This window comes from Phalaenopsis equestris, unplaced genomic scaffold (assembly GCF_001263595.1).
Source record: "Phalaenopsis equestris unplaced genomic scaffold, ASM126359v1 Scaffold000343, whole genome shotgun sequence".
Lineage (NCBI taxonomy): Eukaryota > Viridiplantae > Streptophyta > Magnoliopsida > Asparagales > Orchidaceae > Phalaenopsis > Phalaenopsis equestris.
In genome coordinates this window covers 659,149-674,209 of record NW_018164785.1, presented here as the reverse complement: position 1 = coordinate 674,209, position 15,061 = coordinate 659,149, and the positions used below count along the sequence as shown (strand labels likewise).

Below are 15,061 nucleotides of genomic sequence, written 5' to 3'. Positions count from 1 at the left end.
TATATATATATATAATTGATTAGTAGTAAGCGAATGAGCCGAACACGAGCTTCTTAACGAGCCGAACATGAGCTGAGCGGTTTTGACAGTCCTACTTACATTCATACCACACAATTTATATGTATTTACATATCTAACACTCAAATTTTGATATTTACGCTTATAATTAATTGGTATCATAAATCTATGCACGAAAAAGACTTCTTCACTTTTAAAAAGATGATGATGATGTTTTCTTCTATGTTCTTTTAGAGATTTGAGTGGTGTGCATATAAATATAAATGTTTGGCGTTAGAGTTGACATTATATAAAATAATATGGTATTTATGTAAAAGCCTCATATCAAAATTGCACATATTTTTAAAAATCTAGCACTCTCTTCCATCCAATTTTAAATTTCTCACCCAAATATCAAATTTCATTATAAAACCCCTATCCATATTTTTCCTTTTTTGTTAAATTCTCAATGATTTGACAGTGACACGCATAAATATATGTTCCATAATTTAAAAATAACACGTGAGTGTTACATTTTAAAACAAGTAATATTTCAAATAGCACCTAAAACATTGTTGATATCATGTTTGATATAGCTTCAACAAATTTCCAACATCTAGCACGAATCTCGATGCATGACAAGGGCCTCGATGCGTCTTTTTTAGCAAGAAACATTCAAACTTTGATAAAAAGTCATCTGAAAGTCTGATTTCAATAAACTTACAGTCAAACTGACCGGCTTGACGAGACAGACCAATTGGTTCAAAATTGGTCTAATCCAGCCAAATCAAACAGCAATCAAGACGATTTGGCCCAATTTTTTCTTTTTAAATTTTGGTATGTATGCAACATTTGAAGTTTAGGTGTTAGGAATGTATATGCATAAGATTTTAGCATTAGGTATGTATCATTTGAAGCTTAGGTATTAAGAATGTATATGCATAAAATTAGGTGTTAGTTATGTGTGTATATATATACATAAGTATTGAGTGGTATGCATTACAATCTTGCTATTCATATACATAAGCATTGAGTGTTAGCTCTGTGTGTATATTTATAGATAAGTATTGAGATTAGAGTTGGTCTTAGGGTTTAGGGTTGAAGTAGGATTGGTTGGTTGAGTGTTTTTTTTTAGCTTGAGTCATTTAATATTGGATTTAATTAGTTTTGTTAATGATTTATATTTGGAATATATCTATATATATTTTAACTTTGACTTAAGATTAGGTTTGGAGTAAAGTAGATTTTAAGTTTAGTTTTGTGTTGAATTTAGTTTAATTAAGATTTGATTTTAAGTAGCTTTTTTTTAATTGATGTTGTTTTAGTTTATGTAATTATTTTTCTAATATTAAAGGTTTTAAAGTGTTGAATGATGTTTCTTTGAGATGATTGAGTTGTGTGTTTTACGCGTATAAGAGGATTGTTGTATATATTATGAGATAATTGAAGCCACGTGAACAAAATCACCCTAACATTTTATTTGGAGTTGGTAACCGTTGCATTTACATTGAAAATTTGGAGATAGTATTTGTATAAAATGAGATGTGAGATTTATACATATCTTTGGTACTCAAATTAATCTTGACTTTGATGGCATTGAACTTTAAAAAGAATCGAAGGTTGCACTTGATAAAAAAAATATTTTTCTCGATAATATATTTTAGCTTGATAAATTAATGTGGTTGTTGATGCATTAAATATGAAGTTTACTAGTGTGACAATTTGTGCAAAATTTTTATACTTCTTTACAGAAGAGGGTTAAAAATGCTTTAAAGATAGATGATGATATACATGATTAATTTATCAAATATAGTTAGGAAGATGAGTTGAATTACATGTAGATTATCATTGTATGTTGATGTATGGCACTTGAATTTATGGTCTTTACTAATGGTGATGTGAGGAGAGGTATGTTGACAGATTATGATTTAGAACATTGAGCTATTCTAAGATGTCTTTTATTTAACTTTGTTCAACCTATTTTAACCATAGGTATTACCAAATGAGCCAATGATATGTAGAAAGTATGCTTAATTTCCTTTATGTATTGCACATTTTTATGGATTAAATTGAACTTTAAAGAAATATATTTTTATGTTTTCTTACAGGTACAATAGGTAGTAGAAGTGGAAAAAAGTGGAGAAGAAATTGAACAAAGCGGAGGTGATGTGGAGTAAAAGGTGCCTCAAGAGATTGGCGCCAAGGCGCCAACCATTGGGCGGCTAGGAGCTTTTACCAAGGGCCTTGGCGTCGCCTTCTTGGCCGCCTAGGCACCAAATATGCGACCATGCAGTGTTGGGCCATTTTTCAATAGTTTTCCCCACTACATGGGGACTTATTTGGCAGATGTAAAGGAGGTTTTTAGAGAGTTTTGGCTAAGTCTTTTCATGCTATCGGATGATAGTAGGGTAGGGTTTGTTGTTGGGAAGATTTAGGTGAGTTTACTTAGAGATTTTGGTGAGATTTGTGAGTTGAGTTAGAGGAAAGACATTCAACATTGTAGTGAGGATTGGGACATCCTTTGGGGAGGCATTTCCAGTACTTTGTAAAAGAAAAAATCTAAGTAAGGGTTTAGGCCAAGTTGATTTGGACTTAGGGTTAGGTTCACTTTAAATTGAACTTAAGGAGTTAGGGTTAAGACCAAATTGGTTTGAACTTAGGATTAGGTTCAATTTAGGCTGAACCTAAGGATTTAGGGTTAAGTCCAAGTTGGTTTGGATTTAGAGTTAGGTTCAATTTAGTTTGAACCTAAGGTTTATGGTTAAGTCCAAGTTGGTTTGGACTTAAGCTTAGGTTCAATTTAGGTTGAACCTAAAGGTTTAGGGTTCAGTCCACTTGGACTTAGGGTTAGATTCATTTTAGGTTGAACATAAGGATTTAAGGTTAAGTCCAAGCTGGTTTGGACTTAGGTTTAGGTTCATTTTAGGTTGAACCTAAGGTTTAGGGTCAAGTCCAAGTTGGTTTGGACTGAGTAGGTTCAATTTAGGTTGAACTTAAGGTTTTAAGGTTATGTCCAAGTTGGTTTAGTCTTAGGGGTTAGATTCAATTTAGGTTCAACATAAGGTTTTAGGGTTAAGTCAAAGTTGGTTTGGACTTAGGGTTAGGTTCAATTTAGGTTGAACCTAAGGTTTTAGGGTTAAGTTCAAGTTGGTTTGGACATAGGTTTAGGTTAAATTTAGGTTGAATCCATGGTTCTGGGTTAAGTTCAAGTTGATTTGGACATAGGGGTTAAGTTTAATTTTGGTTGAACCTAAGATTTTAGGGTTAAGTCCAAGTTGGTTTGGGCTTAGGATTAGGTTCAATTTAGGTTGAACCTAAACAATTAGGGTTAAGTCCAAGTTAGTTTTGACTTAGGGTTAGGTTCAATTTAGATTGAATATAAGGATTTATGGTTACTTCCAAGTTGGTTTGGACTTAGGGTTATGTTCTTTTTAGGTTGAACCTAAGTTTTAGAGTTAAGTCCAAGTTGGTTTGAGCTTAGGGTTATGTTCAATTTTAGTTAAACCTAAGGTTTAGGGTTAAGGTTATGTTCAATTTAAGTTGAACTTAAGGTTTAAGGTTAAGTCTAAGTTGGATTGGACTTATAGGGTTAAGTCCAAGTTGGTTTGGACTTAGGGTTAGGTTCAATTTAGGTTGAACCTAAGGTTTTAGGGTTAAGTCCAAATTGGTTTGGACTTAAGGTTAGGTTCAACTTAGGTTGAACCTAAAGTTATAGGGTTAGAACAAAAACAATAACAGCCCTAATAATCTCTAAAACAATCCTAAGGCTAGCTAAGGAATGGAAAACACAAGGGACATAATGTATCACATACGCGGTGTTTGATGACGTCCCCGATTGCAAAGATGAAGCTCTCCTTGCAAAAAAGGGTCCGGCGAGATCCCGAGCTCTGGCGAAATCTCAAACTCCGACAATGATCCTTTTTCTAAGAATGAAGAAGCTCTCCTCTTAAAAACGCCTCCAGCAAAGCTCTGAGTAAGGTCTCTTTCTTCCCTTTATTTTCTCCAGCGAGATGATGGCCGGAGAAGAAACAATGAAGTGGAAGAAGAAGAAGAAGGATGGAGAGAAAAATCTCCAAAAATCCTCAAGCTTTCCTCCTCCAAAGCTCTCCTCTACACTCTTCTCACCAAAGCTATAGAGAAAGAAGAAGAAGATGGAGAGAAAGAAGAAGAAGAAGATCAAAAGGAAGAAGAAGAAGATAAAGGAAAGACCCCAAATATCTCCTGCTTAGCTCCTCCCCTCACTCTCGAAGCTCTTCTCAAGAAATGACACTCGACCTTCTTCTCCTTGCTCAGGGAGCCACTATCCAATGGCCTAAAGCCCCCTTTCCCCATTTAGAATGAGCCTAGATTAGTCTCCAACCCTTTTTTTGGGCGAAGAGCAATGCAAAAGACATTATCTGGCGGTCCCAACGGCGTTGTCGACGGAAATTTGGAGATCGTCAGGCAAGAGTCGTGCTTTGAGATGTCACGTTGTGGCCATGCCAAAATCGGGCGTGGTCATGCCACTATAGAAGGCATTACAGACGAGAGTTCAACATAGTCACGCTGGAGACCAAACATAATTACGCCGGGCTCTCGGTCAAAGGAATGGCCAAGCCACCCTCAGAAGTGCTCCGTCGTGGTGTTTCGGCTCCAGCCCAGGTTTCCTAGGGCGTGGCCATGCCCGTTTCTGAAGTGATCACGCCAACGGTGAGGTGTGGTTACGCTGGACCTTTGCACCTGAAGTGTTGGTCGGAGCAGCTTTAAGCCTCATTCGGACTGCGGGAGGTCTCAAAAAGGCAAAATATGGTCCTCAAATATAAAAAATGAGCATCTTACACATCTCAGATTATAACTACTATCGTTCAAAAGGCAAGCTTTTCAGGGCAGGGCTAAACGTGTACCGATCCCAATCCTGCGCTCAAGGCGCGTACCAGGATGGTTTGGACGGATGTCCTAGGTTACGGGAAGCTAATAAACCATCCTGTAGCACTTAAGCGGACACCGACATATATAGCATCTAAAAGTGATGCCCATTCCAGTTATAATTATGTAAATTCTAACCACCTGCCTAATTCCCGATTATTCAATTCCAAATATAGATTTTCACATAAAAATGTAATTGCATAAATCCCCATTCCCAATTGAGTTAGGAATAGAACACAAACACATTTACAATCTATGAAATTCATCAAAGTCCTACAGCTGATAATAATAAAAATAATAATACTCTATTGGTAAGAAACCGGCACATATAACCTGACACTAAACTCAGCCAAAGCCTCGCAAAGCTGGAACATATCCTACGCCTACCCCAAGCTCTGAAACAATAGCAGCTCACAGTAGCTGTCAACTTGCTTAAAAGGACTAAATCCATTTCTTCTTTGCAGTCATCATCTCTGCCTGCGGCTTTCTGCTCCTAGACTTCTTCTCATCTGTGATAGAAGAAGCAAACTGCTTTGAACTTACTGAAGCATTGGCTTCAAGTTTCCTGCTCACACGATTCTTCCTGAGAGGGCACATTGCTTCCTGTAGTGTTGAGACAGAAGAGCCCATAACCTTCGTTATATCAAGCCTCCCATGTTTCATCCCATTGCTTGAATTGCTTGATGGATTCAATCCGAATCCACCCCTCTGAGGAGAATCTCGGTCAGAGGAGGATGTGCTGCTGCTGCTCATGTCATAGAGAATGTTTTCCGTCATAAGCGGTGGACGTTCAGTGGTTGAGTCTGAAGCAAAAGGCGTCGATGATGGCCTTCGAAGCCTCGTGAATTTGACTATCTGCAACCAATTTCCATTGATCCAAAGCTTTATTGAAACATTATAACTTTAAAGGACTATGGAGGATATCTTACCTGTTGCTCTAAAACAAACATATCCTTCTTCAACTTCGTAATTACCATGTTCTTCCTTCTTATAACCTCTTCCAGTTCTGTAATCCTCTATTTGATAAGAAATGAATTCCGAGTAAGATTAAGGCTTCAAAAACAGAAATGCAGAAAATTGGAGTGAAAGACAACCTTAGAGTAAGTAACATTGGAAGTATGAGCAGCAGTTGTCAGTTCCCTAATGGTGGCATTCTTCTCTTCGAATTCCTTTCTAAGATTGTAAAGCTCCTGTTCTGCTGCCAATGTGCTCAGTTCTGCAGGCTAACAAGCTCACCAAACATTTTTATTAATAATTAGGGCCGGATCTCCAAAGAACTCAAAAGATAAACATGGATCTTCAAAGAACATTTGTTATTAAAAATTATATTTTAAGATTATTTGGGGTATTAATCCCAGATCATGGAATATAGTTTTAATGTTTAATCTCCTCCATATATATTTCTTAAGAGTTTTTATTGAAAAATTATTTTGATTTCTGCCTTATTTTCATGATGCTCTTGTACAAAACACTAATAGCACATTTACAATCGATTAAAGATGTTATTTTTGTTCTCACTTCTTTATTTGAAGTTGATGATAAGGTAGGCAAGATGAATGAGAAAAAAATGAATAAAAGATGGAATGTCCATAAGCTTCAAGTTGATAAATATCAAAGGCATGCCTTCAAATAAAAGAATAAAAGGAAGAAGTAGAGCATAATAAGAAAAAGAAAACAAACAAGTTTAGAAAGAAATCATAAAAAGATGTACATTCAAATTTAACTTTGGAAGGCATACTTTAAATTAAATTGATATCATTTCTAACAGCTTCCATACCTACAATTTTGTTCCTTAATTTAATTTAGTTCCATAAATGACAACTAATATATTTTATGCTTTATATGATTTAGTCCTTAAAAAATTGTTTTTTTTACTGTCTTAAGCATGAATAGAAATTTTTTTTTTAAATATCATATAATCCATGTTTCAAGATAATTTTTTTCCTTTTAGCATAGATTTTATAATTAGTTGTTGACTTATAAGACTCATGCTTAAAGAAATTATTGCCTGGCAATTTTTTATCAAAAAATTCCAATTGATTGATAATAAATAAGCCTTGGTTTTAGTGGAAAGCATAGTTTTTTACATGATTCATATGCAAATTATGTATACCAGAATTGTGTTGTTTGCTTAGTTCTAACTCCTGACCAGAAACATGTAATTTATTTAAAAGTATAACATAGATTAGTAATTGGCAATGACCCGGTGATGGATGTTTGATATTTCTAAGTGGTGCTCCCTTTAATGGTGCTTAAATTTATTAGTTAGTTTGTGGTTCATCATACTTAATCCTTGAAGAAAAAACAGTCAGATCAACAGAGAGAAATACAATCATTAAAGTTGGAGAAATTTTGTTCATATCTGCCTCATTCATGAAGTGAACAAAAACTGTTTCAGTTCCCTCACCTGAGTATCTACAGAAGAAGCAACACTCCAACAAAAATCAGATAGATCAGACATTCGGCGTTCCTCTTGCTCAGTTAATATCTCATAATTGTTCTCTGTCAATCTTTCTTTGCTAGACTGAGTCACACAAACATCCTGTGAGGGTGTATAGGTTAGATATTGTTTAATAATTAGCATCAAAGAAGAAAATAAATGATCACAATGCTGATTGGAAAGCCTTTACTTTTGTCTTAATGGATTGGCTATGACAGAGAGGAACAATGCCGCCATCTGGGTTGAAATAAGGAGCCCGACAATCGCCATGGAAGAATTTTGCTTTATTTTTTTCCACCATTTCAGAAACTATAACCTGCTCATTTTTGGACTGAAAGTTGCTGCCTGATGTTGGAGAGTGATCTTTCATAAATGTCATTTGATCCAACAAATCGTTATGTTTCAACTGCATGTTCTTTAACATCTCATCCTGTTCATGTATGCAAATGTGAACAAATTATCTCAAATTAAAAATTACAAGCAAAAAGAACTGTTGGATGAACACAATAAATTCAAAACTTCAAACTTGCCGGGAAGTACTATTAAAAAGTGATCTGGTGCTAAATAAAAACCACTGAAATATTTAAGGGCGTGTTTGTGACAATCATTGCCTTAACTCCCATTTGATTGCTGAAATTATTCAATTCATATAGAAAATGATAAGATGGTATGGTTAGAAATCAATATTTGATTCAAACAATGGGCTCCACTGATTACAATTCGAGCAAGATTGGAGCTAAAAGGCATTGATTCCAATTAGCAGTCCTCTCAACAAATCAACGAGAAGTTAATAAGAAAAAGACCATTTTTTTATAAGTATGTAGGATATCATCAAGCCAACCCTAGTCATTGACAAAATCCAAAATTTATGGGCAAAATTCGATAATCAATAAGGGGTTGTCTGGCAAAAGATGACATTTAAGTTATTAGGATTTAGTAAACCCCGTAAATCTGGATTTACTAAATCCTGAATGGTTTAAATCCGAAAAACTGTATGGTAATGTATTTACTAAATCCTGTAAATCCAGCATAACTGTTTGGCAATTAAGTAGAATAAACCAAATAGCTCCTCCACCAAATCACGTAAATCTCATAAATCCACCGATTCATTAGATTTAGTAAATCCATGATTCGCGGTCGAAATCCGGATTTATCAAATCCACAGCTTTATTTGTCCAAAATAACCGTTAGCCTACATCCAGTTTAAATCTTGCTCTAAGTCCGTTGCCACACGGCCCCTAAAAGAAATAATAAAAATGAAAGACTAATGCATTAAAACAATTAATAAAATTTAGAGAAATACCCTAATGTGGACAGAGAGCTGAAGCTGCAATATTCTCTGGGATCGCCTCCTCTCTGCAGAGGTAATTGCGATTAGGGCAACAAGCAGGACGCGTTGCAGCGGCGTAAAGAGCTTCCAAACCACAGCTTCCTCGGGGCCAAGTCCCATCCCTATGGCTCGTGCAGAAGTTGCCTCAGAGGCGCCGAACGAGCGGGATTGAAGCCAGATCCAGTCTAGCTGCCGGTGATCCGAGATGATGGGGCGGTGCGGTTCTGCAAAACGTGTCAATAGGCGAAGGGGGGAAGGGGAGGGAGGGAAGGAGACGCAAGGAGACGCGAAGGACGGCTCGACTGGGTAGAAGCCATCTGCAGCGTAGGCACTGGTCATCGTGAGTGGGAACCAGGAAGTGAGGGGAGGTGGAGGAAGGCGGAGGAGGCGCGTAAAAGTGCAGGTTTTGATTGTTTGAATCTTTCAAAATGGGTCTGTGTAAAGGCGTTTTGATGCAAAAATGACAAATGAAATGGTGCCACGTAGGCAGGTTTATTGAATCATAGGAAGCCCTTTTAAAATTCATTAAAACATTAAAACGTTATTGTATCATATAGTTAAATGTTATAACTTGATTTGCTCAAAAACTTTGTAAGAATAGAAGCATAAACATAGTAATGTCGAAAAATTATTGTGTCAGGTCTTCAATTAAAAATAGACAAGTGTCAGGGTGGATCTCACTCTTTTAAGAAATAATAAAAATCGTGTATTTCAGTGAGACCCACATTTTCACGTTGTCATTTTGACACCGTACTCAAATTTGCTTTCAGTGTCCGAATATAATAATCTCTCGGTAAGGTCAGCCATTTTTTTTTTCTTAAAGATTTGATTAATGCTTACAATATATATAATAAAATTAAATATGATTTATCAATTTTGTTATTCATTAGGGGTGGAGAGACACTTGGGATGGAGAAAGTATTGCATTCGGAGTCCAGACGTAAGCATTTATGTCTGTGCACAACGTTGAGGATGAGGCAACGAGATGAAATGAATACAAACTAACATCATATTTCTTTTATATAATATATATTATAAATTAAAATATTAACATATATATAATTTAAAAAAAAAACAGCAAAAATGATTAAAATATATTTTATTTCCTGCTCATATGTGTGTGTGTGTGTATTGTTGAATTCTGATTTTTCTTTCTGAAATTCTCAATAGAGAGACCGGGAAAAGGTTCGCATGTCGAGCTAGGTGCTAGTGATCGGTTGGAGTTTCCGAGTCGGCTGATGATGTAGGGGTACATATTTTTAACATTACTCGCATCTTCTTGAAAATTTCTCCGCATCTTTCAAAAGGGTGGGCCATATGTACCCTTGCCTTTGCACCCAATAGGCTAACATTTTTGCCTCGGAGTGACTGCCGCACTCTCTGGAGTGCATGTACTGGAGACATGTTGTAATTCATCTTCTCTCAAGCATCTCAGCTATACCGATGTTACTGATCGACTGAAGAGTTTTCCTTCGATCATCAAATATAACGCAACCTTGATTTTAAAACACCTTGGATCTTTAACATGTTTTGACACTTTTTCAGATTTTTGATAGAGGATGTACGGATCGATTCAACTCCACATTCCTTCAACCAAAATTTTCATCGCGTCTGGTTCCTTGATTGCCAGTCGAGTAAGTCTTTGTAGGGGTTCGCCCAAATTGATGTGTTTGGAAAGGATATCAACGACATGATTCTTCTCTCATCCTACATGCTCAATGCAGATGTTTTTTAATCTCCCGATCTCTTGCTTCGTCTTAGCGAGGTATTTCATTGTCAGTTCCTCTCTAACCTCAAATTCTCTATGTAGTTGGTTTACGACCAACAAAGAATCTGACTTCAAAAGTACCTACCATGTGTTTCATAAGCTAGGTGAAGCCCAGAGATCAATGCCTTGTACTTTGCCTAATTATATATGACTTCAAACTATACCGAAATCGACAGGTTGAGGTGTTCTCCGGTTGGGCTGCTCAGGGCCAGCCCCATATCGACAGTTGACTGTTTGGAGGCCACTTCAACATATAAGAGCCATGTCATATTGTTGGGAAAATCTTTTTCATTTGATTCTTCCATAGTAGAAAAATATGATGGAAGTCAGCGATTGCCTGGGTTTTGATTGACGTTCAGAGGATATAATGTCGTATTCAATGAGCTCCATCACCCACTTTAACAGTCGACCCGAGTACTTTGGTTGTGTGATATAACTTTAGTAGATGATCCGTGATGTCCCAGATTGGATAAATATGGAAATATGTTTGTAGCCCATGTTTGGAAATAATCAAAACAAATGTTAGTTTATCCATAATCTGGTACCTGGTTTCGGTGTCATGGAGCACTCGACTCATGTAATAGACTGAGAATTGTTTCCCCTCCTCTTCTCTGACCAGAATCTAGCTTAAAGCTTCTCATCTGGCACCGAGATATGCAGATAGTTCCTCTGCTTGTTTTGGACCTTAGAGCAGTGAGGGTGATGCTAAGGATTCCTTCACACTTTTGAATGCTTTCTCGCATTCGGGAGTCCACTCAAAATGTTTGCTCTTCTTAAGTACCTTAGAGAAAGCTGCGCATTTGCACCCGATTTTGGAATAAAACAATTGAGTCCCTTAATTCAGCCAATTAATCTTTGCATTTCTTTGATGCTTTGAGAAGATGACATATCTAGGATCACTCGTACCTTCTTCGGATTGGGCCTCAATTCTCCTAAGATATTAGTATTGCCTTTTTGCTCATGTATGTGGGGTTGTGGATCTGGTGGCAAGCATGCAAAACTTCACTCTCCTATGAGTCGTGCAAGTTCAATTTATATTTAATTTAGTTACTCTTTTATGATCGACATTCACACAAAATCTGACAACACTTTGGTAGCCTCTCGGTGTCATCCTTATTTAGGGGGCTACATTGGCGAGCTGAGGCCTTCCTATCATGCTTAAAAAAACATGCACAGTTAGTGCCTTTCGACACTATGGCCCAAGGGTCTTCATAACCCACCATGCTTAAGAAAGTATGTCTGGGACTTCATGTTCCAGCATAAAATATAATAATGCACAAACAAGAAACCATTCCAATCTCATTGATACGACATAGAAGAACCTTTAACCCATCATGCTTAAAAAAATGTGCATGGGGCTTGAGTTACCTACAAATTGAAATATAACACATAATTTCCACGCTAACATGACAAGTGCTTATATATATTTTTTTAATCAAAGTAATTAGCCAAAGCCACCACTTAGGGTATGTTTGGCGGCACGGCTAGACAGCTTCGCGACACCCCACCCCAGACTTCTGTTGTTTGGAGGCGTGGCAGAAGAACTTCGCAGCCACCGCAGAGGGAGGTTTCGCAAAAAGTGGGCCGCAGGATCGACCCTGAGGCCCTCCTTCCGCCGTTCTATTTTTACACAGTTGCCCCTTTGATCGAAGGTCTGGGTTTGTTCGGGTTGTTACGCGAAATGAAGCTCTGCTCCTTCCACCCCTCCTTCTCTGGCGTTCGTTTGTTGTTCATCATCTCTGACAGTTCGGCTCTTTCTTTCTTCTTCTCTTATCTTCTCATTGAAAGGAACCTCTGTCCATGAGTCTCCATCCTCTTCCTTCCTCTCCCTCGAACCTGCACAGCCCGCTTCTTCCACCGTAGCGCGATTCTTTGGTGAAGTAAATATCCTTTTTTTCCTCATCTGAAAATAGCTGCAAAAAGTTGCATCTTCAGTACTTTTTTCATCTTCTTTTCTCTCCAACAAGGGTTTCAAAAACTATAAGATGAAAATCAAATGTTGGTTACTATGCTAAAAATTTTTAATATAATTTCATGCCATAATAACCAAATTGATTGGCATGGAGATTAGGTTGAGCTACTGACCGAGAATAAAAATATAAAATGCTAATTAAACTTAAATCAAATCAATTATGGAATTCTGATTATGTTTTTCACCCTTTTTCTGTCATGTTTCCCAATCAACTAGTTATGATAAAGAATTTGCCAAAGATGTTATTAGCTCGTGAGATTTTTGACACATCTTCTGTTATCTATAGATGCATAGGAAAGGATGCATTTCAACCATGTTGGTTTTATTATGCAAAAGTGATAAATATAATACCTGAGTTCTGAATGTTTTCTGCTTTATCAAGTGTTTTTTTTTGTAGATTGATGCATTGTTAAAATATTCATCATATTGCATGCTATCTTGTGTCGATAAAATAATAGTGCTTACTTGTCATTGTAACTTGTATGATTTGAATTTCAAGATAAAGTTTGGAATATTACATTGAATGTTACTTTTTGATGCATCTCTTAGGAGTATATAAAAACAATCAAAATAGATTTTGCTTCTTGGCTTTAATATGGGGAAAGAAGCCTCTATCACATGGGATTGAGTTGTTAAAAACATTTTTGGTGATCCATATTTGAATGAAATCAAATCAGGCAACTAGCGAACAATTGACAAAAGTTAATCAAAAACTTTCAAGAAAAAATAGGACAAGAACATGAAAAAAACACAACTAGGATAGAAATGAGATCAACAAAAGAAAAACTGAAAAATTTAAAGAAACTAAAGAGTAATGGTCCCGGAGTATGTTATCTCTAGGACCAATTCCCAGGTACTTGGGCATTTTTTTTCCTCATTACCTGGTTGTATACAACAAACTTTAGATTCCCAGATTGCCTTAAGGTTGCTGCTTTCATGCCTTATTTGTTGGGAGATCTGGATTATCATGCCGCTGGCATGCACCATAGTATGTGAAAAGATTTAGTATTATGTTCTCTAAATGACTCCTGTTTATTCTTGTCTAGAGTATTAGTCATATATTCCTCTTCTCATGTATATACTTAGAGGAATGCTCAGACAACTGGCCATATTTTGGACTTTTGCAGAGATCAAAGAGGAAGATGTACTATCATCGCCTGAAGAGGTTCATAGTTTAAACTCTATAGAGGTTGATACTTTCTCCCTGCCCAACTTAGCAGTGCCTCCAAATGCCTACACAGGCATACGCAAGAAAATTTCTTCTTTGAGACGTTGGCTTGCCATCTGTGCTGATGATGCAACAAAGTAAGTTTATTTATGAAATTATGATTATTTTTCTATGTAAATATGCTGTATATACTAAACCATTACAGGCTTATGTTCGTACCCTTTTCCTTTGAAATGGGCAATGTATTATTTGACCAGATTTTTAATGAAATCTAGGGGAGGAAGGTAACAAGTAACTGCCTGAAGGATATACTAGGTGAATGATAGGCCTTTATCCTGCAGAAGGTGTTCCTTGCTCAAGGATCTTGGCGACAAGCATGATAAAGCAATTAGCAAAATGCCCTTTTAGATGGGAGTGTTGCTCCGCGGTTAAAGATATGAGATTTTGGTTACTCTAAGGCATGCACTAGTTTGTATGGTAATTGACTTGTTACTGATTTTTTGAGTTGTGAGCAATAGGAATGTTTTGAGTCATGGAGGTCTACATTGGAGTTTAAAGGCCTTCATTTAAGTAGAACTAAAACTGAATACATGGAATGCAATTTTAGTAGTAGTAGCTCTAGTGACAGAAGTGTGATTTTGTGTGATCAAATTATTAAAAGATGTGAACGATTTAGATATCTTGGGTCCGTTGTTCAAACCGATGGTGATATAGATGGGGATGTTAGTAGTAGAATTCAAGTTGGTTGGTTGAAGTTGAGGAATGCTTCAGACCTTTTGTGTGATAGAAAAATACCGCTTAGACTGAAAGGAAAATTTTATAAGACGGTGGTGAGACCTGCAATGTTCTATGACGCTGAATGTTGGCCTTTAAAAGAGAAGCATAATAATAAGTTAAGTGTTGCTGAGATGAGAATGATTAGGCGAATGAGTGGCTTTACACTTAGAGACAAAAATGTGAAATGAATATATCTATGATAGTGTTGGTGTAGCTCCTATGACGAACAAAATTAGAGAAAGCCGTCTTAGATGGTTTGGTCACATTAAACGTCGACCATCTGATGATCCGATTAGGAGAGTAGATGTTTTAGATTTGACTTGTGTTAAGAAAGGCAAAGGTAGACCTAGGAAGACTTGGGGCTTATTATTTAAAAAATGATCTTAATTTACTAGAACTAAATGAAAATATGACACTAAATAGGATGCAATGGAGAAAAAGAATTCATGTAGCCGACCCCATGTAGTGGGATTAAGGCTTTGTTGTTGCTATTGTTGTTGTTGTACCTACAGTTGATGCATTCCAGCTATGTGGGATCAGTTTTGGATTCCTTGTTTTTTATTCATTCTTTCTCATCATTAGTCATACAAGTTTGATTCTGATTATAATTGAGAATCTTTTCTCATGAATTGAAAAAAAGAAACATGTGTTTCTTTACTTTTGTAATACTAATTTATTTTAGAAATATTAATTTATGCACGTCT

At 36.5% G+C, this 15,061-nt stretch overlaps 1 protein-coding gene and 1 long non-coding RNA gene across 2 annotated transcripts; one reads left to right on the top strand and one right to left on the bottom strand.

The window, feature by feature from the left end:
• Window positions 1-5,178: 5,178 nt before the first annotated feature.
• LOC110025942 lies at window positions 5,179-9,080 on the bottom strand. The gene is made up of 6 exons (XM_020726641.1): window positions 8,646-9,080; window positions 7,533-7,772; window positions 7,310-7,444; window positions 5,997-6,125; window positions 5,832-5,918; window positions 5,179-5,757 (listed from the first exon to the last, which is right to left on the bottom strand). Exons 1-6 carry the CDS (start codon window positions 9,009-9,011, stop codon window positions 5,344-5,346), a joined length of 1,371 nt encoding a protein of 456 aa, XP_020582300.1. The 5' UTR covers window positions 9,012-9,080; the 3' UTR covers window positions 5,179-5,343.
• A 2,876-nt stretch (window positions 9,081-11,956) lies between these two features.
• On the top strand, window positions 11,957-14,036 carry LOC110025953. Its single transcript, XR_002294160.1, has 3 exons — window positions 11,957-12,320; window positions 13,540-13,717; window positions 13,856-14,036. It is a non-coding gene; the product is annotated as an uncharacterized LOC110025953 (long non-coding RNA).
• The last annotated feature ends 1,025 nt before the right edge of the window (window positions 14,037-15,061 follow it).

Bases quoted from the DNA above. Each gene is read 5' to 3' on its own strand.
- LOC110025942 (XM_020726641.1), bottom strand. From the start codon at position 9,011: ATGACCAGTGCCTACGCTGCAGATGGCTTCTACCCAGTCGAGCCGTCC. The intron at 7,445-7,532 runs GTAAAGGCTTTC...ACACCCTCACAG, and splicing joins GCCAATCCATTAAGACAAAA to GATGTTTGTGTGACTCAGTC. The intron at 5,919-5,996 runs GTTGTCTTTCAC...CTTATCAAATAG, and splicing joins CCAATGTTACTTACTCTAAG to AGGATTACAGAACTGGAAGA.